General features: G+C 37.0%; 4 protein-coding genes across 8 annotated transcripts in view; 2 read left to right on the forward strand and 2 right to left on the reverse strand.

Annotated features, from left to right (window-relative positions):
- The window catches only part of LOC118737458 (protein RUFY3), a 76,393-nt gene extending 56,202 nt beyond the window's left edge, over nt 1-20,191 (reverse strand). Inside the window, exons 1-2 of one of the 4 annotated variants that reach the window (XM_036467961.1) lie at nt 7,752-8,237; nt 6,830-7,648 (exon numbers count right to left, since the gene is read on the reverse strand). In XM_036467961.1, the coding sequence (XP_036323854.1) occupies nt 6,830-7,499 (670 nt within the window). In that variant the 5' untranslated portion in view covers nt 7,500-7,648; nt 7,752-8,237. Of the gene's footprint in view, nt 1-6,829; nt 7,649-7,751; nt 8,239-19,692 lie in introns of those variants that run through there. The other 3 variants (XM_036467962.1, XM_036467963.1, XM_036467964.1) reach the window with 3 other exon arrangements.
- A 237-nt stretch (nt 20,192-20,428) lies between these two features.
- LOC118737464 (28S ribosomal protein S24, mitochondrial) lies at nt 20,429-21,481 on the forward strand. The gene is made up of 4 exons (XM_036467971.1): nt 20,429-20,619; nt 20,693-20,771; nt 20,827-21,034; nt 21,101-21,481. The coding sequence occupies exons 2-4, from the start codon at nt 20,754-20,756 to the stop codon at nt 21,388-21,390; spliced, it is 516 nt and encodes a 171-aa protein (XP_036323864.1). The 5' UTR covers nt 20,429-20,619; nt 20,693-20,753; the 3' UTR covers nt 21,391-21,481.
- Nucleotides 21,313-22,810, reverse strand: LOC118737463 (TBC1 domain family member 7). The gene is made up of 3 exons (XM_036467970.1): nt 22,064-22,810; nt 21,610-21,838; nt 21,313-21,549 (listed from the first exon to the last, which is right to left on the reverse strand). Exons 1-3 carry the CDS (start codon nt 22,615-22,617, stop codon nt 21,463-21,465), a joined length of 870 nt encoding a protein of 289 aa, XP_036323863.1. The 5' UTR covers nt 22,618-22,810; the 3' UTR covers nt 21,313-21,462.
- Nucleotides 22,811-24,406: 1,596 nt separating this feature from the next.
- On the forward strand, nt 24,407-25,928 carry LOC118737462 (vesicular integral-membrane protein VIP36). Of its 2 annotated transcripts, XM_036467969.1 has the most exons (6): nt 24,407-24,635; nt 24,740-24,855; nt 24,918-25,115; nt 25,180-25,509; nt 25,618-25,678; nt 25,754-25,928. In XM_036467969.1, exons 1-6 carry the CDS (start codon nt 24,503-24,505, stop codon nt 25,822-25,824), a joined length of 909 nt encoding a protein of 302 aa, XP_036323862.1. In that variant the 5' UTR covers nt 24,407-24,502; the 3' UTR covers nt 25,825-25,928. The 2 variants fall into 2 exon arrangements, with proteins under 2 accessions (XP_036323862.1, XP_036323861.1); XM_036467968.1 differs by having other exon boundaries at nt 24,409-24,635; nt 25,618-25,928.
- Nucleotides 25,929-26,204: the final 276 nt, after the last annotated feature.

The raw sequence follows: 26,204 nt of genomic DNA on the forward strand, positions 1-26,204 counted from the left end.
AACTAATTTTAATGTAATGCTTCTGACGGAATTCGAATCTGGAACCTCCTGAAAGCTAACAAATAGTAGCACACTTCTCTGTACACTCAGCTACTGGCGAATACATATACATGTTTTCAAATGCTCAGTTTGAACAAATATTTTAAAATTATTGTTTTGAAATAAGATGATGACATTTTTCGGATGCGAAAAATTAACAAATATGAAAATCGTTTTCTGAACATTTCCGGAAACGACAAATGTACGAAAACTGCACTTTCGGCAAAAAGTACGTTTCTCTGCTGGCTGGGTAGTTATCTTTTCGAATCAAAAAATTTCTTTTAAATTGGCATTCAATCGTTATTGCATATTTTTGCATATTTTGTAAAAAATACGTTTCTGCAATCCACTTAGAGTTTAAGTCTTAAACCCACCAAAAACTAGTGTTGGGAAGTATCGGGTACTTTTGAGGATCGAGTTCTTTGGTATTGATACTTTTAAGGATCGGGTATTTTCCTGAGTACAGAGTACTTTCTTTAAATAAACACATGTTGGTAACATTTCAATACTGATTGTAGTAATCTCACAAGCTGGCAGTATTTTATTCAAATTAATATATAGCCCCAAATTATGTCAAATGAATGGCTAACTTTACTGGGTACAAGCATTTCACTTGTAAATTATCGAAACTGCATATTTAGTACAATAATTTCTGAATACCGTTAAATATAAATAAAAATCAATACTATTTAAGTCTATTCGACATTTAATATTAAGTACTCTGTATCGATCTTGAGTACATGTATCAAAGCGATTATTGTAACAAAGTATTTTAGAGTAGTGAGTACTTTCAAGTTCCTTCTTTGAGTGCTGAGTACTTTCGAGGTCTTTTGTGAGTACTGAGTTCTTTGGAGTACTCAGTATCGGTACTTTTAAATATCAGGTGCTGTCGCTCCATTTGAGAATCGAGTTCTGAGTACTTTTGGTATCGATACTGCCCAACACTACCAAAAACCACTATTAAACTCTCAATGTCTCTATTTACAGATTTCAACTGTCTGCTTGATTATAAGCTAAGTTTATACATAAATACTAGTAAGCCCGGGAAGACGTTGTCCTGCTACACACCGATACATGGGCAGGTTACATACATCGTAGATATTATGGGTCTTCACACCCAAGCTTGGTACTCGGTAACTCGGTGATCGGTAATTTTTTCCCATGTATTTCGTTTGTGTAACAATATTTTTCCATGAATACTCATATTTTTTTGTGGTTCTAAATAACAAATTTTCAAAATTAGCCTATTTCCTAACATATGTTATTTTACCTATCCTCCTTTCCTAACATTGTTCGTCCCGGTTTCAAGAATGCAAAAGTTGGCAACCGTGTTTATAAGAATGCTTAAGAACCAGGGCTGTGAACCACTCCAAAAATCGGTGCGCTTCGGTTCAGTGGTTCGAACTACTAAGAAGAAACTTGAACCGGTACAAGAACCGGTGCATGAAAACAAATGGTTAATTTTTTTTTTTTTGCTAAAGGATACGAATATTGCAAAAGATATTACAAATCTATAATATCTAAATAAAAGGCTTTGTTACTTAGATCAAATTCAAATATGTACATGTATAGTGGTGGAAAAAACAATAGGGTAGCGACATTTCAGGAAGTTTAGGATATTTTTCTTTTGTTTATTTTTTGTTTTTTTTTGTTTTTAACCATATAAATCCAAGTTTCATACCTTGTGCAAAAATTATGAAAATTCTGCAAAGTTTCATCTAAATTGCAAATTTTTAATAATAATTTTTAAGTTTTAAATTGATTTTTGGCAATTTTTCACGTATTTTCTTCCGCGCAACGTATGTGGGATTTTTTTTGTATGGAAGAAAATGCGTAATACCCTAAACAAAAAAAATATATATATTTAAAATCAACGCAATCAAGGGGAAATTATAAAAAATTTCATAAACTCTTTTAAGGTTTGGACAAGTTGTGTGCCTAGTCGAGTAGACGAAAAAAGCATACTCAGAATTTTGAATTGACACTCAAAATGTCGGCTTAATGTTGAAACCCTCATTTTCGGTAGGTTGGAGCTTGAACTAGGCAAAGTGCGACATTTGACTAATTTTCTTTTGTTGGTTTAATGTGCATTAATTTTTTATAAAAGTATAGCTCGTTATATAACGACAACCATATAAATCCAAATTTAAAAGTTTGTTGCGAAAATTTGCATCAATGGATAAAATTTGGTAATCAGAACTAAGAAAATCGAAGTATTTATTCAATTTTATAGCCCATTAAATTTTAGTGTAATGTGTTGTGCAGGTTTGAATTATTTTAAAATTCGCATTGATTTTTGGTTTTTTTGCTGGCGTTGTTAAGTACTTCGTTCCATATAAAAACATTTCAATCATTCTTTATAGGGGCGAAATTACAACTAACGTAGTTGCCATCAAAGAAAACAAATTTTGCAGTTTTATCTAACAAATTTTGCAGTTTTATCTTTAACCGAACCGAACCATTTGCTGGGGTGGTTTTCGGTTCGGTTTTGGCATTTCCAAATAAAAACGGTTCGGTTCGAAGCCCGAAAAAAGCGACGGTTCAGTTCAAAAACCGTTTCGGTTCAAAAACCGGTTCGGTACAAAACCGGTTTGCAGGATTGTTAAGAACAGACACATACATACATACATATATGCACAGTAGAAATCGGTTGTACGCATTCATGAAGAATGCTTGCTATATCAGTGAATTAGTGTAAACAATTCATGCGTAGTCATGAATTTCTACGAATAAATTCAAATTCTAGCGAATTGCAAGCGAATGTACGTTCTCGTTGTTTTAAGTACATTTCTTGATAAATTTGAAGTGGAATTTTTGTAATATTTTCAGTCTTGTACAAAAATTTTAGTGAACGGACGTGTTGTGCGATACTATTTTCAGCAAAAAACGAGCTTTTACAAGATATGCATTTGCATATGTAAATGCTACTTTTTTTGTATGTCCCCGTATAATAAAATGTATCATAAAAGTAGCATTTACATATGGGGATACATATCTTGTAAGAATGCTTTAATACTGTTCCATTAATGCATTTTTGTATGTTTGAAACATTAATACAGCCATATACATACAGCAGTAGTACAAGTGTATGGTTAGAGTACGCATACGCTCTGAGAAACCACGCGTGTTAAATGGAAATGAAGGTTCATTTATACTGGCATGTATACACAGCAGCAAGCTCATGCCACCAACAGCGATGTCGTATGCATAAAATTTCTACTGGGACGACATCAGCACATCCTCATACAGTACTCTGGCTCGTAGTCCTCCACGCAATATAAAACCGACACATGCCCTGCAGGAAAAACTTGAGTGATTATAAAAATCTTAATACTCATTAATGTACTTATGTATGTATGCTGGAGAAGAAGTATAAGAAATCAATTCGTAACATGTAAGCCATCAAGGATAATAGCTGTCGTCCTGCTATAATAAAAAATTTAACCAAATACTTAATTTATTTAAATCCGAATACTCGCAAGTAACTTAATTAGTTATGAAAAGCTTTACAACCGTACTACGCTTCTTTAACAACCAATTAGCGGTGAATGAGAGTAAAAGCCTGATTATGGCAACTTAACTTAACGTAACGTAGAACTTAACAACTCAAAATAAAACAGATTTCGACGAGGCATTAAGTTACGTTGAGTTTCGGTTGTTCAGTTGTAAGCAACATCCATTAAAGAGAATGTTTAAGTGAGAGCCTGTAAGTTACGTTAAATTGCCATAGTCAAACCATAAGACAGAGTAGCTCCTAGCAACATACAAAGAGTCTTCGCTTATTCGGACACGTTACTGTTGACAGTTTTGGCAGTTATAGGTAATTGAAAAGCAGGGCTCTTTCTTAACGAACAACAATCTACAATCCCTTAACATGGCTGTTCTTTTAAATGGAACAAAAACACCGACGATGCCGAGCAAAGATGAGAAGGCTTTGAGGGCTTTTGGTAGAATAATTCTACGCAGGATCAATGGCCGAGATCGTGTGGGCGATGGCTATCTAATAAGATGGAATGGCGAATTGTACAATGACACCCACTTAGTGAAATTCAGCGCTTGCGATGGCTTGGGCATGCTGTACGCTAGGATGATGCTCCGTTAAAAGAATGCTCAGTTACGGTACCCATAGTTGAACAGCAAAAGCAATGGCACCTTGGTTGAACAACAAGGGAAACATCGATTTTGTATATAAACTTTGTTCGTATTAATCGTGAGTTCTCTTTAAGCGACAAAAAGTACGTGTATTTTTTTATGTGGCTCGTCTTAACTCGAGTATGGCTTAAACGGAAAGTACTGTACCCACATAGTAAACATGATCGATACAGCTATTAAATTTTCTCACCAAATAGAAGAATAGGTAGCTACTATTTTTGCATACTTAACTCAATTTCGTGTTTTGTATTTTAGCATCCTTGCGGCAAATGTGCGATATATGTATGTATGGATGGATGTATGCACGTTTGCGCATTGTTGTTTTTATTGTTTTGTTACTTCCAGATATTTGAATGTGGAGCTGCTTTAAATTTGTTAGAAACTTTGCTCCATGACATACATGTGTAAAGTGCTTTGCATAATTTTAGCACCACCCTTACATTCAAATACATATCTGGAAGTAACAAAAACATAAAAACAATACGGAAACATGCATACATCCATACATACAACCATATATCGCACATTTTCTGCAAGGATGTTAAAATCCAAAAAACGGAATTCGCTCGCAGCATCGGCGTCAAATAAAAAGGTATCCATTGCAAAGTTGGTAGATTTTCTTGCTGGGTGTGAGTCAATTCATATGTACATACTTATATGTGTACCCAGTCAGCAGAGAAACGTACATTTCACCGACAATTTGAAAATAATGGGGCATATGCATAGGCAAAATAACTCTAAAATTCGTTGCAGCTTTTTGACATAATTTTCAATGGAATATCAGTCCCAAATGCTGCAACTAATATTTATTCAAACTGAAAATTTGAGAAAATTTATCTACTATACGTATTCTGGCAGTAACTCAATGTGCAGAAGAGCGTGCTACTATTTTTTAGCTTTCAAGAAATAAGGTGCGGTTAAACGTGGCAATGCAAGCGCTTTTTCTTCACATTTTGCTGTCAAAATGCGAAAGGGAAAGTCTACTTTCACGTGTAAATACCCGTTTTGCAGATTTGCAGAAATCACGTTCGGAAATAAAATTTGCAAGGTGTAACTGCAACTGAAATTACGCAATTCGCTTTCGAGAAATTATTTCAACTTGCTCGTGCTCCACGAGCAATTTTCATTATTGCTGCAAGTGTTGTCAAACCAATCCAGTGTTGCCGTGTGTTACGAATTTTGGCGAATTGGTATAAGATTTTAAAAATGTTGGCTCACATTTAAAAAAAAATACTGGAAATTTATGTATTCTCCTGATATGAACAATTTTAATATTAAAATATTAGACAGTTTGTGGTTCTTTTGTGCGTATTTTAGCATTATTAACGAACATTTCAGGTCAGTAATATTGTTATAAGCAGGGAACGGATTTTATGGAAATTGCCTTTTTTTCTGCTAAAGAGATAGAGTATATTCGATTAAAAATTTCCACGATTTAGCTTTCCCTGATTCCATGTATACACATTTGATGTTGCCTTTTTTTGCCTTTTTTGAGATATTTGCCTTTTTTTTGCCTTTTTTTAAGATATTTGCCTTTTTCTGCCTCTACCTTTAAAAAAGTGATTATAGCATTTACAATTTTTTTTTTAAGATTAAAAAATATACACATGCCCATGCGGCTTATAGAAGCGCAGGGACCTCTTGCCAAATTGGTGTTGGAAAAATTTAAAGCCGTTTTCTCAGCTAACGTAGGCTTGAAGACAATAAGGGGTGTGTATAAAATTGTAAAGGGCGAGGAAAACGCCCTTATTCCTGATAATATGAACGTTTCAAACGTTCCATATTTAAATTGGGCTCCACTTGTATCAACTTACGTCGACCGCACATTTAGTACATTCAAGGCTTTTCTTCGCGAAAATCGAATGAAAATGCTGCCAGAAAACTTCAAAGTGCATCTTGTAGTTCAATGTTACTTAGAAACTCGAAAGGATAAAATAGTCAAAGAGTCAAAGTACAAATTTTTCATATAAAGAAACTAGTTCATAGTTTTCTCTTTTTACTTGTAATATAAAAATTTCTAAAATAAATATATTTTTTGATTGTTCTTCGTATTTTCTGTCTTTTTTTAGTGCCTTATTTTGCTTTTTTGGCAATACCTTTTTTTTGCCTTTTCCTGCCTTTTTCGCTATTTTGTTTTGCCTTTTTTTGCCTTTTTTGCAATACCTAGTGCCTTTTCCTGCCTTTTTCGCTATTTTATTTTGCCTACTCCAGCCTATTTCGTTACTTTATTTTGCCTTTTTTATAGGTTTTTATGTCCTAAAAATCCGTTCCCTGGTTATAAGCATAAAATGTCTGCTAACACATGTGAAAGTAGAACCTACTACATTCACTGTGTAAATGACAAAAAGTAGTGCCGGAAAGTTTGACCTTCGGAAATAAAAACTGCTTTCGAAAGTCACTTTACATGGAAGGTGTAACAGCTCTTGCAATCACTTTTGGAATTTCTTGAATTTGACCGACTTTTAAAAAGGACTTGCACAGTCTTGAGATTTAAAGAGTTCTTAAAAAATTAACACAAAAGATAAAAAAACTGATTTACGAAAAGAAAACTATGTATGACTCTACTATTTACATGTATGTACATGTGTATGTGTGAAAATATGTCAATAGAAAGAAATTAGTTAAACAAGCAACCTACGGTGATTGGACCATTCACCAGTACCACCAACACCAAACACACCAATCAAGCCATTATCTGCATGTGCATGTCGTGCGGTAAGCAAGTGCGACGACGACAAACTATTCGTCTTGTACACATGTTCGGGTGCGTCGTTAAAACGACGGCCCAGCAAGCTACGGACTGTCAATATACCATTATCATCCAGTCCATTCGACATTCCCGAATAGCGTTTGTTCCTTTTGCCCAGCTGTGTGCCACGCTGTAGACCACAGCCCGTTGTAGTGCCACTCCCACCGCTATGCTGCTGCCCAATGTCAAGATCTTGTAGCTCCTTCAGACATAACCAATCGCCGTCGACGGAGACGCGAAAATTGCAAAGGTAAATGGTGTCCTGCACACCGCCGGCGATCTCTTCATTTGTGTTTGCATGCGAAGCCTTCGGCAACGTTATTGTTGTAGAGTTATTATTCTGCAGTTGTTTGTGTTGTTGTTGCTGTTGGTGCTGCTGCTTTTGCTGAACAGCCGTCGATGTGGCAGCGGTCGCAACGTTGCCTTGCTGTTGCATCTTGGCGATCTTATTTGAATTGTTTGACTGTGCTACTAATGTTACAGTGGTTTTTTGGTAAACTGCGTTATTGTTGTTGTTATTCAACTTTAATTTCCTGGTTTCATCAGCCAGGGTGCGCATGTTATGGGTATTGGATGCGCATAGGCGAATTGCTTTCCGAAAGGCCACACGTTGGTAAGTCTGCTAGGAATTACACAGTTAGATGATGAAAATAAGGACGACTTTCTCCGTTGATTTTGTTAGCCACAAAGTTGATGAGTTTTGAATCGCTTGAAAAATAAGAAGACACAAGTAATTATACATAGGATAATTATCGCACATACTGATTTGCTCTGGTGAAAAATCGAAGTGCACCTCCCCATCCACATTTACCTTCAATGCAGTACCAACTGGTTCAATCAAACTTTTTTTTGTTTTTCAAAACAATTCTGCCACTTATTTCGAGGTTTTGAACTTTTTTATATGTTGGCGAATTTTTATCTGTTAACACTGTAATACTTTTATGATTTGCAAAAGTGCAATTTTCCAATGCGAAATTTGTATTGTGCTTTGTCAAATAGTGCAGCGTAAAGTATGTATGCATAGATATGCATAACGCGACTGACTGGCAACTTCTCCGATGACTGTATACATCAAGTGTTTACTTCTCACAGCTAAAAAGCGTAGTAAACGTGTAATTTGAGTCCTTTGTGTATCTCTGCTTGGAGTCGCTCACATCCGGTGGTGAGTTTGCTCGCTCGCAACTTTTGTGTTTTTAGGTTTTGTTATTGATTTTCCAAACGGCGCTGTCACTTTGACATTCGTACAACTATTCGCTAGTTTTTCGTTTCTAAAATGTTTTTAACGGTTAAAACACCCTTAACAGGTCTATTCTGCACGTTACCTAAGATTTTGTAACCGGAAAATTGTATTACCAAAAAATGTTACCAGTTCTTGTCAACGTGATTTTAGGTACATTGGTAATGCAGTTAAAATATTCAGGAATTCAGCTATGAAGAATTGTGCAAATCCTGGCATTGCATATTTTACGGGGCAATAATTTGTTACCAGCTTATGGCCGCTGTGGTGTAGTGGTAAGCAGTGCGCGCTTCCACTCCACAATGCCTGGGTTCAAACCCTGGTCAAAGCAACATCGCAAAAATATAGAAAAAAGGTTTTTTCTTAACAGCGGTCGTCCCTCGGCAGGCAATGGCAAACCGCCGAGTGTATTTCTGCCATGAAAAACAGCTTCTCATAAAAATACAATCGCCGTTCGGAGTCGGCGTAAAACTGTAAGTCCCTCCGCTTTGTGTGACAACATCAAGGCGCACGCCACAAATCGGAGGAGAAGCTCGGCCAAACACTAACATATGTGTAAGCGCCAATCTATTATTATTATTATTATGAGATGGTAACAAAATTTACCGGTTACAAGAGTACACAGAATGCGAAAAGGGTTTAAAAATTGACAGGAACTTTATTTACCGGTTACAAACTCTTTATTACCAGCGCAGAATAGACCTGTAAGTATTGCTTTGCGAGTTCGCACACCGCATTCCTTTCTGCGATGATTCAGATTTGGATCATATGTTAATATTAGCTACCCAGCAAACAGAGTCTCTAACGTTAGAGAAATTTGGATTTCTACATTAGATAACTAGTGATGACGTAGTTAGAGAACTACATTAGAATACGATTCGAGAGCGTTTAGAGAAGCAAGGCAAATTCAAATAAATGTAAATAAGCAATATTTCAAATGAATGAATCATAAATTATTTTAAGTTAAAATAATTCATTATTATTTTATTGCAAATTTACATAATAAAAATTTTACAGACAAAGCGTTTTATTTAATAAAGCAAAACAACAGTTTGAAATTCACATGCGAATCCCATTAGAAATCAACACTAGAACTCGATAAGAGAATTAATATTTTCTCGAGTCGAGAACTAAGTCTCGTTTTTGTTGTGATCGCTATGATTTTCGATAGTTTTTCGAGTCGTTCTCTAACGTTTGAGAGTGGAGAATGTGGCTAGTTCTCCAATCATTCTCTAATCGATAAATAACCTCAATGTTTGCGGAGCATATATACTACTTCATACAAACATGTATGTATGTATGCCACCACACATTGTTTATCTGATTTCATCTTTTTTATGCGCTCTCTCGATATTCAATATAACGGCTTTTAGAAGAAGTCAATTGTTAATTGTATTATTTTCAAATGTTTCCAAATTCTTACCTCTCAACCAGAAGACTATTTTTAATATAATTTGTATTTATTGCAGCCGCTGTAGCCGAGTGGTTAGAAGTACGTAGAACACTCCGTAGGGACAGGGTTCGAAACCTGGTCAAAGCGACATCACAGAAAAAAAATTTAGAAAAATATTGTTTCTTAACAGCAGTCGCCCCTCGGCAGGAAATTTCAGATAGAGCTGTGCTCATGGGAGCATACCCGAGCTTCTTTCAGACGAAGGTTTATGCCATTCGTCTGTATGCAGAGACCACCGTAGGGAGCGATAGCCAGGCTATACTCAAGGCCCTTTCATCTTTGGTGATCAAATCCTCGTTGATCCTTGAGTGCATTAATAAGCTCAACACCCTGGCGGAGTACAATGTCATCCAGTTAATTTAGGTACCAGAAACATATGAGTTGAGGGTAACGAGGAAGTAGACCGTCTAGCTAGAACAGTGGCCGTCTATCTTCAATAGGGCCTGAGCCTTTCCTTGCGATCGGACCTAGCATAATCAAGAAATAGATCACGAAGAAGAGGAACAAACTCAGAGAGCAAAACTGGCGTAACACCGTAGATCTACGGCAGGCAAAATATCTATGAGAAGGCTGCAACCCTACAAGGTACATGGCAATTATAAACCTTACCAAGATTAAGGATACTAACAGGAATTCTGACGGATCACTGCAGACTTAGAGGTCACCTTCATAAGCTACGGATCTGCATTGGCACTCTGACAATGGCTATGCCAAATTTTCGCTGCAAAATTCTCTAAATAAAAAAACAGTTGGGCCTAAAAGTATACATCATGGAAAAGTAACAGATGCAATCTATAATCAGCCAAATCTGGCGGTATGAGGGGCATGTAATTAGATGTTCCCTACTATTCTTTTGGAGATCCAAATTGGAATTCGGCTAATGGTCGTACGACCTATATCGCTTCTGTGAGTGTGCTTCGCGAGTGTGAGGCGGTTGCAAGAAGACAGAAAAGGCACGTAGGCCAACTCTGTCCAAGTGTTGAACTCATTCAATCGCTAATCCCTGGAGCTCTCTTAAAATTTTTCTACCTCTTGGTCGCATTGCATACCTCCATATCATATACATACGTAGGTACATAAGTACATACATACATAGTAGATCTATTTATCTACTTATTTGGCACTACATCTTTGTCGGTTTGGGCCGACCAGTGCAATTGCTTTTTCAGTTGGCCGGTTTATTGGGTTCAATCAGACAGAGTACACAGATCTATTTTTTTTTTGAATTGAAATAAACCAAAAAATTAAAACTTATTTTCATTCTCTAAGGAGATTGCTCCTTCCGTTCCTATATACACAGCGAACAAAAAACATTTTATTGTCAATTTGCATGTAGGTATTTAATAAGATCTGAGGTGTCAATATTTGGAGCATTTTTTTAACCGACCTGGCTAAACTCGGAAAAATAGCCGAGTTTGCATTTTGTCATCTAAGCGAGTATTCTTTTGTAGCTGGAAGAACAGCCTCACTGAATAAATTGAAAGTGCTAGAAAGCCGGGTTTAAATGGAATTTAAATAATATTTTTGTTTAGTTAATTTTCTAGGTGAAAATTGTTTTCAACTATTCGGTAAATATTTATTATGCTGAACACTAGGCAACCGCTGAAACTACGTGTTAGGGCAACCTTTTTTTCTTGTTCAATAAACACGGGGAAAACGGTAGTGGCAATAATGGCGGTAACCATCTTATCGCGTGCTATGTATATAATCAAATGGACATACGGACGCTGCCAAAGTACCTTTTCTGCGCACACTTGTTTTCAAGAACTACAGCAGATACACACGAGGCTACCGACACGGCACCCAACGCAGAATATCAAAATATATACATATGTATGAGGCGGCCTCTGTGGTGTGGTGGTAAGCAGTGCGCGCTTCCACTGTGCAGCGCCTGGGTTCAAGCCCCGATCAAAGCAACATCGCAAAAAATGTAGAAAAAAAGTTTTTTTCTTAACAGCGGTCGCTCCTCGGCAGTCAATGACACACCTCCGAGTGTATTTCTGCCATGAAAAAGCTTTAAAACTGACTGCAAACATAGACCAAAAATTTCATAAAGTCCTATTTTTAATCTTTCCAAAAAAATATTAGAATAAGTAATTTTTAACCAAAAAACAAAACCGGTTCTAATATAAAGGATTCAGAGTACAGTTAATTTCTTCATGATCCAATGATCGGATCTAAACTAAATTAGTATGGGACCATCTCGGAGACACTACCTTTTCGATAGAAAAAGAATAATCAAAATCGGTTGACGTGGTCCCAAGTAACGCTAATGGGGTGTCATTTTTTCTCGAATTTAAACAATAAACACGAGCCCGTCATATGCGCCTCGTAAAAGTTCGCTTATAAGCTTGCATAGAAGGTATTATCGGGCATATTTTGTAAAAGGCTAAACCCCACCGTCAACGAACCATTTGACCCTTATCAGAGTAAGTAGTTTTAGAACTGATGTATCCACCATAGACTAAATCTTGGAAAAGACCCGCGATAGGAGGATCGACAAGCAACACCTATATATATAGCACGAATGCACGATACGCAGCAATGTCTGAATTTGGTATCTCCGCGAAACCAATGGACAGGGCTGCCGACTATATTTAGGTATGAAGTGAATTATTGAGGATAAAAAAGTGCCAAAATGTGCCAAAAAGCAAAACAAAAGTGCTAAAAAAGGTGAAATTCTTATAAATTCTTCCCATTTAGCATTAAAATTAGAAACACGTTCCTAAAACAAAAGTCCAATGTCAATGTTAGATAAACCATTTATATACTTTATAGAAATTAAAAAAATTTAGTTGAGAATAAGAAGCACAAAGGATTTCACAAAAACGTGTGGAAATATTATTGTGCCAAATTGAAAAATTGAGTGCCGTTTTAAGTAAAATAGGGCCAAAAACGCCACGGTTTGAGCCAAGTTGGTAGCCCTACCAATGGATAGTCCGGCAGAGAGGTACACTTAGTTCAGTAAAGCCCATTTGATGCCACTTTAGTGAGCTCTTGTTCCGTTGAATCAGTAGGATAGAACAAATATTTATTACAAACAATGCGCTATACTCTTCACCTCCACTTCGGCTCTGCAGATACGAGGAAAATCGATCACGGAGTATCGCATTCGCGTATATGTGCTCCCATTGAACAGTACCTAGTAATAATAATGTCCCTTTACCTGATGATAGGGCAATCAATCATTGAAGAGCCTTAAATCTTATTTCTTCGATAAACTTGGCCAGATCTGTCTTTAAACGAAACAGGCAGGTGTCTTGTTCTATTTTCGTTGGTCAAATCAATGAAAGGTGATGTTGAGTCGGCATTATGCGCAGAGTTAACTAAGCGTAGGTCGGTTCCTTCCTTTGCGAACTCGCATGCCGCACAGTTTCCAGTTATTTTACTATGCCCGGGTAGTGATACCGCGTTTCTGATAATTTTAGCAGCTAACTCATTTGAAGTGCCAGTGCATGATTCAAGCATGAGCGTGAGAAATATTTCAAATACTCACGTAGCTTCCTTAAATATAGCAAAGGTTAAAAACATTATGAGGCCATGAACGTAATCAGGCGTGATTTACGTGAGACTGATATTATTTTATGTGCGAAGAGTTACAAGTTTTTTTTTGTTTGCGTGATTATGCATGACGTGATTTTAAAGTTTCTTAACTGCGTATCGCAGCCGAAGGCTTGTAGTGAGAGGTTTTTTTAGTAAATCCCGCTGCCAAACTTGTTGTCGACTTTTGACCCATCCGTAAAAATTGCGGTAGACTATGGATCTAAGCCCGAGCGATGTATCCATTTGCTTGTCTGAAATTCTAATAAGAAACCTGTTGGTGAAATTTTGTGCGCGAAACCAATAAGGATGTGTTAAACTATGCTGAGCAAAACCAGCAGCTTGATTAGTCTTGAAAGGGACATCTCCGACCCATTCGATACCAAACGAGGTTTCACACACGGCGACTCTCCATCATGCGACTTCTTTAAGCTGAACAATTGTTGGCGTATGCCGATGACATAGACATCATCGGTAACAATTACCGCGAAGTCTGTTCTGGTTTTTCCAAGATGGGCATAGAAGGAAAGCGAGTAGGTCTGGAACTGGGCGAGGACAGTACGAAGAATCTACTGTCTCCAAGCATTCAGCAAAAGTAAAGGACTTCGAAGTAAGTAAGTAGTTTTATGAGCTGTAAAGAGCTATGCAACTAGTGTGACCGATTTAAACCAAGTAGATCAAAAATTATATATTTTTCGATGAATTGTGGAGGTGCACATCTTTTTAAATTTTGAAACTTTTCCAATCGTGTGAAAAAAAAATCCCGTAGAAGTCGGAAAACTTGCCAGCGATTTTTACAATTTCTTCGCACATACGCAAATGTCATTGTGCGAATAAGACGTGTTTCTGCTGCGCTCCCGGGTTTTTCACTTTTCTATTGAGTCATTATAAATTAAAATTGCCGCTGGTATCATATCCGTGTGCGCGTGCGAATCAACATTCTTCCTGGCTGCATTAGGATTCAACTGCTTTCTTACCATGTACAAAACACGGAATAATAATCCATCTCACAAACCTGCATCGCCAAAAACACCTCAAACCCCTTCATCTGCAGTGACAAACATGGATGGCAGATTTGACGAGCAGAGAGATTCCCTAGTTGAAGAGCTGACAGCTGTTATTAAGAGCTCAGAGGAAAGAGTGATGCAAAAAATCGGTGAGTTGGCCGGTGACATAACAAATGTAAAGCAGTCATTAACCGCTATGGAGAAGAGAATAACTGCAGTAGAGAACTCTAGCGCTGAGGTTCAAATTTTACGCGGCGAAATCGCTGATGTTCGTGCTCAGCTTACCTAATTTCAAAGCAGCTTGTCTGACATAGGCACCGCCACTACGTGATGCGTTTCGATTGCGGAGCAAAAGCAAAACAAACAACAACAGTGCGCTAATAGTCATAAAGCTGTTCTCTACGAATGATCGATAGATTTATCGCTGCTTTCTGCAAATCTCGTAAGAGATCGCCAGCTCTCGCCGATATTGATCAGCCCGGCTATGGAAACATTAATCTGCATGAGAGCTTGCCCAAAGTGCTGCGGGAGGTAATTTCATATGCCTCAGAGCTCCGGCGTAAGAAATTGTTGACGTCAGCGTTCTCCATTAGGGCTAAAGTGTATGTAAGACGGAAGGTCAATAAAGAGCCCCAACTGGTATGTACCAGAGCAGATGTGAATGCTCTCACATGCACAACAAACAAGAAGTAAATACACTCTCACGAATTAATTTTGCGCTATTTATTCACGTTTTTCTCCTAGTTATTAGTATAGATTTTAGTATTAGTATAGATTTTAGTTTAATTTTAATTTTATTCAACATGTGTTGTCGTCAGCTTTCTCTGTTGTCCTATTCTTTCAATCCATCTTTTTTCTTATCTGTCATTTTACCACCTCCTGCTTTTAAATATGGGGATATACGCGCCACTGTTTGTGTTATTATGTTCGCTGTTAAAGTTTGGTGCCTTCGCTAATATTGTTGTTATGAATTTTAACAGTCGTCTTCGTTTCAAAGGCAATGACAGCACTTATAACTTGATACGCATACTAGGTAAGCAAAAAGATGGCTTAACAATTTGCCATCTAAACGCGCAAAGCCTTCCGGCTAAAATAGACGAGTTTAGAGACATTTTTGAATCGTCTGGCATCGACGTTATTTGTGTATCCGAGACTTGGTTCTCTGCGTGGCATAGCGATATTCTCAGATAAGGTCCTTCCTGAGTCGCAACACTTTGGTGAGTCCGCATCAATCCGGTTTTAGATCAAACAGAACCTGCACTACGGCGCTTATTAAGGTTTCCGACCATATCAGGCTAAATATCGACAACAATCTCGTAACTTTTCTAACACTTCTGGACCATTCCAAAGCGTTCGATACTGTTAATCACGGACTACTTGGATTGAAACTTAAAAAATTATTCTACTTTTCTTCGCCAGCGTTGAATTTAATAAAATCATACCTTAGTGATCGTTCGCAAGCTGTTTGTGCCAGTAACATCTCATGCAGCTATTTACCTATAACTGAAGGTGTTCCCCAAGGTTCAATTCTTGGTCCACTTTTGTTTGTATTATACGTGAATGATCTTCAATACGTACTATTACAGTAGTAATATTCATGTTATGCCGATGATTTCCAATTGTATGTAAGTTGTCCTCTTGTGTCCGTCAATAAATGTATTAATAATCTCAACGCTGACTTAGAAAACGTCAATAAGTGGGCCTACGATAACGGGTTACTCTTAAATCCAAACAAATCCCAGTGTATCGTTATTTATAAAAAGGCTTTTAAACTCGACGACTGCAATGAAGTGACACTGAACAATTCTGTTATAAAATTTGTGGAGACTGCAAAGAACCTTGGAATAATTTTTAACAGAATCTGACATGGAATAATCACATTTATAGTACAATAGGCAAAGACTATGGTATGCTACGATCTTTATGGACCACTCAGCAATTTACCCCAGTGAAAATTAGGCTGCTATTAGCAAAATCACACTTATTACCAACGCTATTATATGGATGCGAACTGTATGCCAACTGTGATAGTCTGCGTCGTGGTAAGCTGAATGTCCTGTACAACAACACTGCGAGATACGTTTATTGTATAAAACGCCATGAGCACGTATCCGTCTTTTCCAAACAAATTTTTTCTATAAAATGTGATGACTTGTTAAAGCTAAGATGCCTAACACTTCTTCACAAAGTGATTACTTCTCAAGAACCCCAATTATCTTAAAGAGCGACTCCAATTTACCAAATCGTCTCGATCCCAAAACTTACTAAGTATGAAATTTAGCTGTCTTGTAACTGAACGTCAGTTCTTTGTGCTTGATGTCCGTGTTTGGAACTCTCTGCCACATAAAATTAAAATAATTAAGAGTACACCGCGCTTTAGGGCTGAACTACTACACTACTTGGCCAATTAATTGCTAATATGTACGCATATCCTTCTTTCTACCGTTTTGCTTCTCCGCTATTCTTGTATACCTTCACAATCTCATCACCCTGCATAGGACGAAAATCATTTGTGGGGGCTACTACATTAGACACACAAGACCCAAGAATGGCATAATTGACGTCGTCAGGTGATAGAGTGCATCGCACACTCTCCTTACGGCGTACCCTAAGGCTACTGATATTGCGCCACAAGACACCCGGTGGTAGATTGGAATCTAGTTTATTTGCATAGTAAGCGCGCTTAGCGCACCTTGTAACGTAAGCGGAAATATTCCTAGCCGACCTAAAGGCATCCCAGTTCGCTAAGGTGGGATTTTTTTCCCACCGTGAATGGAGCTTGTTTCGCAATTTGATGGCCGACTGAACGTTTCTTTTATACCACGGGCAAGACGAACATCTAAGAGGGACAGTAGGAACAGCCACATGTTTGTCAAAAGCACCTCTAAGAGTACTACCAAGGAAGTTAAGTTTAGCGTACTTAAACTGATTGGCAATGCCAGCATTCCTCCCAGTCTATTCTGCCAAGGTCCGAGAAAAGTGCATCTAAATTAATATTCCAGAAGTCCCTATATGAAGATGTCTGATCGTTTGCGTGGAGAATGGGGGAAAATACCGTTTTTTGTGGGGAATTTAAGTTTACGTGGGGAATCGGCAGATGAACCGCTTTTTTTGTGCGGAATTAGGTGTTAACTATTTTTTTTTTTTGCTTCACTAATTTTTTGAGTTAAAAAAGTACTGATTATGCAACCCTGTAAATTATACAAATTACTCGTCTTTTGATATGCAAGAAAACCCCAACACCATCGGCAAAAGAATTCTAAAAAGAAAATTTTTAGCCACTCGAAACTTGCACCTTATTATACTAAAATTTAGTGGCCTAAAAAACTTTGAAAAATCTGTTTAGAAAATTGAAAAGCTCAAAACTTTTACGAAAGTTTATTGAATTTTTTTGTTTTAAATATTGCACAAAGTGTGAACTTGGATTTATAGGGGTTTTGTTAAAGAATGAGCTATATAAAAAAAAAATAATTCAAATTAAATAACAAAAAATACTAATTGTGAAAACTGGTCAAAATTGGGGTGGACTAAAATTTTTCGTTCACTGTATGTATGTAAATAGTATATGCACATTTATTATTCTTTATTTGTTAACTAACTTCATAAACGTTTGATTTGGTTTATGAGTACATATGTATGTAGATGTATTACATTACATATGTACATACATATATCAAAATACATACTTTTTTTGTAAATAAGATCAGTATCCAAATTCCGTCGGGTACTATGGCTTTGGAAGCTTTAACCTTCCCGATGGCTACCCTTACCTCACCGCTGGTGAAAACAAGAGGCGCCCTTGGTGTTGGCAGTTTGTGCAGCCTTCTGATCACTCCCGTCGGTTGGAGTGAGGAGGACAATGAAAGTGCTTTCAGTAACATCGGCGAAGCCTTTCCAATCAACTTTGGAGAAGTTGACAGAGATCCGGTGATCCCCGGAAGCAAAGTCGGCAGGTTTATCAATCGAGATGACTTTGGGCAGATGGTCTGATGCTAAGGTAGTGCCGATGCATGCTTCCCTCCGAAGTTTGCCTAGTTTTACATGATTACACTGGTTCCTTAATGCTGTTCACCATATCAACGAATCGTAACATAAGATCAGATTCGTACAACCGCTGTGTACATCCAGAGTACCAATTTTGAATTAAGATCCCATGTATTCCAAAAAGCCGCTTACAGGAATATGTAATGCTTGCTTTCTTATCTCTCTCTTTGATATTTTCCAACTTAGTTTAGGATCCAGTATGACTCTCACATACTTCGCTTGTTTTGATAATAAGAGGTTTTTTCCATTCAGCTTTGGTAATTCAAAGCTAGGAAACTTATTGCTGGCCGTAAAGAGAATTAATCCTGTTTTCTCTGGGTTCACTCTAAGACCATATTGCTCAGCCCATCGGCCTACTTTTACTACCTACTTTTTAGTTGAGCTTGAGCTGTACTGAGTTGATGGTGGTAAGCCATAAAATTGGAGCGATGACTCTCTCTGGAGGAGTGCTACTGCTAACGTACCGGTTCTTGGCTTCATAGCAAACTTGAACGTACGATGGTTTTCAACATAGGATTAGAACAGCTTCAGCTGTCGCGAGAGATCAGCGTCACTCTGTCCCAGTTAAGGTCTGGATTTTGAAGTTGTTGTTGTTGTTTTCGTAACAGCATACTTATTCTCCAAAGGGTTTTTGGGGAATGATGCGGGAGTGACAGTCCTTGGCTTGATATAAATCTGGGTCGTCTGATCTCGTATCTGTCCAGACTCTACCAAAAACATGTTCGGCTTGTGAAGATTTCCTACGACAACAATCCCCTCTTCCCCTGCCCACCCAAACCCAATCAGCTAACTTCCCTTTTTCTCTGGTCCAACTGCTAACCAATTTAGTCGGGGCTTAGCTGGGCATATATTTTTCCTGCTTTTACAAATTAAATAAGTCCTCTTCAAGTAGGGTTGTTTAAAAAAATACGTGTACATATACGGTATATGGGGTATGGAAATATTCCTTTTCCCTAGCAGTGAACCTTTTAGTGTGGGCAACAATGATGTTTTTCAAATAAGGCAGATCGGAATATGCGCTCTCTGGGAAGACAATGGGCCGTATGAATAAAAATAAGCAATTGCTTTTTCTTAAAATTTCAGATCTTTTACTCAATTTATTCAAACAAAATTTAAGTAAAAGGTATGAAATTTTAAGAAAAAGCAATTGCTTAGTTTTTATTCATACGGCCCAATACCTTTAATTATTGTACCATGTTTCACGTCTAAAAGCACAGTTTATAGTAACCTATGCTTTGTCTATAAGTAAAGATATGTATAAGTTTGGTTCGTGAAGAATAAAAATGTACTTAAATAAGTGAAGCGGAGTGTATGTGTGATTACACATACATATGTGCAAGATTTGAATTAAAGTGTAAAACAAACAATTAGAAGCTATAAAATACTATTCAATTTGTGCATATAATGTATGTACATATGTATTAATACGTACAAAAGTAAATATGGACATATTTGGAAGTTTTTGACTCACCGGGCCTTCGTCTTTTGGGTGTACAAGTTTGGGATGAGGCTGAAGATACCTCCGACGCTATACCTGTTTGAACACTACTTGTTCCGGTTACCACACCAGCTGCACTTGAGACCATTGCACTTATTTGCGAAGAAATACTTTCCGAGCGGCGGAATGTATCTCGCAATCGATTTAGGGAGGATAATGATGGAGAGCTAGACAACAGGTTACTGGACGCATTGCTGACGATTTCTTCACTATCCGGACTGCGTAGCAGAAGATTGCGAGAGGTACTCATTTTCTTACACAAATTATATTTCAGCACTACACTACACTTTTTTCAGATGCAACAATTAAAACAATAATATTTCACAAACGCTATTTGAAAGCCAAAAAATAAACATCAGAATTAAACAAATGGACACCAAAAAACCTCCGACGCAAATAATAATGGGTTGTGGGAGATCAAAAACAATTTTCAGCTGTTTTTGACAATCCAGCTATCACTTCATTGGCCTTGCAACTGTTTTTGCTAATTTTCGATAACACTTGCACCGAAACTGCGTTTTGGTACTAAAATGTACTATCGGAAACCGAAATCGGGCAAAAATGCCGATTTATTTATTTATTTATTTATCACCCTATACTTCCCGTAGTGCATTCCAGTGACGTCCGGTAGTGCCTTCCAGTGGAAGTTTTGTGATCTATCCCTGTTCTGACATTCATCTTGTCTTTGACATTTGTTTGTCAAATTTGTTGGGTCTGTGATTTGCAAAAGTTTTCTCCTGCTTACCAATTTCGGAAACTAAACGTTTGTTCTAAATGATAAATAAAAGTTTATAAAAATTGTAGCAATGACAGCACCAACAGCAAACGTATCAGCTTATTTAGCAGCAAGGCACATGATTTAGCAGCACAAAGCACAAAAGAAAACAGCCAACTTTTTTTGTAAATTATCTTTTGGTGTTATTTATCAGTTCTGTTTTGTTTTATAAAATTTTTGTCAATTTGACATATCTAGTTACGACACAAAAAACAGCCGTTTGCACACTGACCGTCTTTCGATAATTTACTCGAGAAAAATGGATTTGCTGAGAAAGGTATTTAATTATTTCTTAATTAAATTGAATTTGTTATACATCTTTCCTATTGCAGTGTACACAACAGCTGCTGGTGAATGCAAACATGTGGCCGCAAGCGCTTTCTGTTGCGTCCACTGCGTTCCATACAAGTCCTGTGTGCAGCCGCGTGCAGGCTGGCCGCTATCGTGTCACTACGAAGCGTAACCGTGCGCTCACTTATGAAATGGCTAATCCGCCCCATTACATTGCCCATCGAAAGTCTTGGAACTCATGGAATACATGTTTGTAAAAAAAAAAAATACCAAAGTCGAATTCCCCTTTTATTTCTAAGAAATTTTCTTTCACAGCAACTATGTTGGATGGATTACGCTCTTCGCAGACGGCAATTGAAGACTTATTTTTGCGGAAATTTATGACCGGTACTTGGCATGCGCTAGTCGTTTCCGAAGTGATTATCAAAAGACAGCACAATATGATAAGAATAGCTGCCATTGTCCGTCAGGCAATAAGCCCGCGGAAGATGTATTTCCTTATTGGTTATACGGAAGAACTATTATCATATTGGTTGCAATGTCCTGTTACATTGGAGTTGCAAACAGTTGCTGATAAAAAAGATGTTATATTCAAGTATATTTAAATTGTACATCGTAATTGTTGTATGTACAACGAAAAAATAAGCTAAAGTAACCAAATAACTATAAACCATTTATCAGTGCACAGTAATCTCATTGTGATTCTTGTTACTCTGCCAAGTCTTAATGGCTTTATTAACTATGGTTGCATCTTGATCTTTAACCTGCAATGTATTTGTGAACAATGTTTAAATATTTAGGTAAGTATATTAAAGAAGACAAACCTGTTCAATTAAAGTTTTGAGCTCAAGTAAGGAATTACAATTCAGCACATGTTTTCTCAGTGTTTTAACTAACTCCAGGAAAACGAAAACTACAATTTTTCTCGATCCTCCGCAAATTTTATCCCATACTTTAACTAAAGCCGTGTCTGTAATGACCCCAGCAAAGCACGTTACATACCATTTTTCCACAATTTCACTTGTGTTGTAAACACCCAATCTCTCTAAATGGCTATAATTTATAAAAAAAAATGTATATATGTAATTTGAAAACGTTTAGGCTGCATTCCTTAATTCATTCTGAACGTCTGGAATAAACTTTTTTGTTTAATTGTTCTTTAGAACGTTCCTGATGATATATTAACGTATATTTCAAACTCATTCTATTTATTCTGGCTGTGAAATGGGATTATCTGGAATGTATAAAGAAACGCAACCTTAAAGTGTCTTTACTCACTTGTGCAATTCTATATCTTCACGCTTCAGCAATGTCTGAGAGAGCTCCATTAATTTTGAACATTCCTGCTCTATGCCCTTAGTGCATGCAAAAAACTCTTTGGCTATCCAATAAGTTTCCACGTCATTGTCGAATATCTGCAAAAGTACTTTAACGATTTCCATAAAATTACTGTCATCTTCTGGTGGGCCAATTAATGGGTGTAGCAATCGACCATTTTCCAATAGCCACATTGTTTGTAGTACTTTACTTTTCGTGGTAGTCTGGTCTATATATTGCATCATAGTGACTGCGCGGAGCAAATCCTCATAGACTGCAGTGCGCTGTTCTAAGATATAATCCATAGAGTTTTTATGGAGAGGCAATATGCCAAGTATAATACTCCACAACAAACCCCGTTGTGCAGTAGGCACCGTATAGCTTAAACAAAACTGTTTTAGCTTCGAGTGATTGCGTATATTGTCTTGGAGCAGTTTATTTAATGACTTCTTTTCCTCCACAGAATAACATCCTACTTTTTCGTAGTAGCTTGAACGGAAATTTCGTTCATCCATCCTCACTCCTCGCCGCTTGTATGCACACTCTTGCTTTATTGTTAAGAATGTTTACTTCAGAAGTGCATTTAATTGTTCTCAATATTTTTCAAAACAAGGCTAGTTTAAAGGATTCTATTATTCTACATCAACAACTTTTTGTTATAAACAAATGAGATTAGTGAGAGATAGGTATGAAACGATACGAGTAAATACAAGTTCATACTCGATACTTTTCGTTCGATACCAAGTATTTTTGTAATCGATACTTTTGAACCAAGAATTGCCGAAACTAACCCGGCGTTTACATGAGACAATTTTGCCAAGACAATAGCAATTCATTTACACTTTTTCAATAATACATTCACACTTCTCTCGTTGTCTTTGTCACTGTCTTTAATTTTTCCAATACAGTGAATTGGACAATTCGGTAACGTCTTGGTTCTTCAAGGCTGCTTAATTGACAGCAAAAACCGCGAGAAGGTGCAAAGTCGATTTAATGCAAAGAATATACGTTCCAATCACGATTAAGCGAACAAAGGTGGCACCGTAAAACATACTGCTACCTTGGTTTTGTCGATTTTAACAATTCTGGTCTAAAAGTAAATGCACCTCAGAGACTTCAAATGCACAGAAATGCACTAATACTTCTACAAAAATCACCCCTTTTAAAATTTTCCTCAATAAATCTTATTCTAAATACTATATTTTATGGCCTTATTCATAAAAAATTAAATAGATTTAAAGAGCTTTATGATTACGAAAATTGGGTCTTCTGACAATTTCTTTTAACACCCAGTTCGGCTTTGTTTACTTTTTGTACACAAATGTCATCAATCTTGTATTCTCTTATTGCTTCACCAAAGCCGATATAATGCGACATATACAAGACCCAACTGTTCGAGCGGGAGAGTAAATTGGATCATTCCTCAGAACAGACGTTTCAACGCGATAGTTAACTCATTGGCCGGCTTCAGACTGGAAAATTTCTGCCGCCAGAATAACTCTGTTTGTAGGCAAGAGAGGCAGTGCGATGAGATTTTCAACTTATTTTTCGTGCACCCCTTCGTGAGTTGAACGCAAAATCGCCTCGTACGAACACCGTTTTAGGGACGCCAGTAAGCCCAATATTTAGGATAGTCCGAGGCATCTACTACGTTTATACGCACGTATTATTTGCAATTAATAATTTGCGAAATGGTAAACTTTGCCGTATAGACGCTGAGTTAAAAAATTTATTAAGGGGGTTCACAAAGTACCATCAAAGTCATATTATGAATTGTTGCAGTCTTAAAAAATAGTTGGTTGTCGTTTCAAGTTCTCTAAACATTTATTTAAGCTTTTAAAGTTTACGACATACAACAATACGACACTTACGACACAGTTGTGGTACTATTGCAAATAAGCGCAAGAAGCCGCCATTCTTAGGTTTATTTTCTTTTTCGATTGTCATCCTATTGCCATTTTATAATCAAAACGTTGCCATTTTTAGCTTTATATTCTTTTTCGATTGTCATATTATTGCCTTTTTATAATCAGGCAATACGAGCCACGGGATTCATAAGAAAACCGCTTTGATATGTTTAACACAATTTTTCACTGATCCATGCATACATTTACATACATTGAGGTTTTGACAACTAATACATATTTCTTTATTGATAGCATTGTCCAATGTAAACGCGCTGTAAAATCAATTAATTGCTAGACAAGGGGAAAAAGATAAAATGGTGGTTTCTATCGATACTCGATAGTTGTTCGACCATCTATATAACTATCGTCAGTCTGAAACCATCGATAATCTTGTCGATAGCATCGATAATCTGCCAGTACTACAAATATTAGTTTGACAGCTACAGAATTAATGCGAATTTATTGACGACTCCATTTGTTAATTGCGAAAAAGATGGATTTGTGTGCGGAAAAGTTGGTTTGTTTTCTTACGGTAATTTTATTAGCACTGCTCAAACACGGCGTATGTTCTACGAGTAGCAATGAGTATATGAAGCGTGAACATTCATTGATACGGCCATTCCAAGGTGAGTTTTGGGAACTTCAGTGTCGATCATTAAATCGACGTATTTAAAACAAAGAAAGTCGAAGAACAGGCGTCATGTATAGCTCGGTCTTTTGCATTTTGCAGGCGTTGGGATAAATTTACCATACTGGGATTTCTTGGGTCACACAATGGTCACCAGCAACTACATAAGACTAACGCCGGATTTGCAATCAAAGAGCGGTGCACTGTGGAACTATTCGGTAAGTTCGTAGATAATGTATGAATGGAAAGAAATATTTTAATGGTTGTTTTTGTTGCCTAGCCCGTTATGACACGTAATTGGGAGGTACATGTAACATTCAAAGTACACGGTAAAGGCAACGAGTTATACGGAGACGGATTTGCTATTTGGTATACGAAAGAGCGTATGCAGACAGGACCTGTGTTTGGCAGCAAGGATTATTTCTCTGGCTTGGCGGTAATATTGGACACATACAGCAATCACAATGGTCCACATAATGTAATTTAACTCGATAGCAATGTAGTATGGAAATATAAATTTAAAAAACGATTTCCATAATTAGCATCAACATCCCTACCTCAGTGCTATGATAAATAATGGCACATGGACATATGATCATGATCGAGATGGCACTCATACTCAACTTGAAGGTTGCGAGGTGCGTTTCCGAAATGTGGACTACGACACGCATGTGAGTATACGTTATGAAAATGATGTCCTCTCAATTTCCACGGATATGGAAAACCGAGGCGAGTGGAAAAATTGTTTTGTCGTGAATGATGTTGAGTTGCCTACTGGCTATTTCTTGGGACTATCTGCGACAACTGGTGATCTTTCCGACAGCCACGACATACTCGGCATCAAGTTTTACGATCTCGATATAAATGTTACGGTGAGTATTTATGAATTCAAACATTTTTTGAATGATAAAATTCAACATTTTTTTGAATTATAAATTTATCAACACGTTTTCGAAAATTTGATTTCGTATTGTATACAGCCCGAAGAGATATCAGCACGCTCTACTATTGTACCACGCGCGAAAACCTATGAACCACCTCGTGAGCACAAAGACGACCCTAAACCGGGAATGTCGAATATAAAAATATTCTTTATACTTTTATTTGGCATGTTAGTTGCAATCGCTGGTGCTATCTTTGCGATCTCATACTTCAAAGAGAAGAACTCAAGAAAGCGATTCTATTAAACTGATACATCTATCTTCCACCACTCCACATAAAACACATCACAGACTTCTTAGAAAAATAATGTAATAAAAAGATTAATACGATGAACTGCATAAGAGAGCAACATTCAGTACAGTTGCATTGACTTTATATTATAATTTATTGGGTATTTAAAGTAGAATTGTGTCTACATGAATTAATTTATTACTTTTAGGTAAATACCGCATGAAATTTGTTTTTAATATAAACAAAGACTTCTAAGTCATTGCAGGTTATTTAACATTGCAATTTCATACTACCCGGTATGAAGATACATATTTCATCAACTATTTACAAGCATCATTAGCAAGAATTAAATAATGTAATTGTAAATAAAAAAAAATAAAAAACGATTCACATA

Source organism: Rhagoletis pomonella, unplaced genomic scaffold (genome assembly GCF_013731165.1).
Source record: "Rhagoletis pomonella isolate Grant_MI unplaced genomic scaffold, Rhpom_1.0 Rhpom_scaffold_00004, whole genome shotgun sequence".
Taxonomy (NCBI): Eukaryota; Metazoa; Arthropoda; class Insecta; order Diptera; family Tephritidae; genus Rhagoletis; species Rhagoletis pomonella.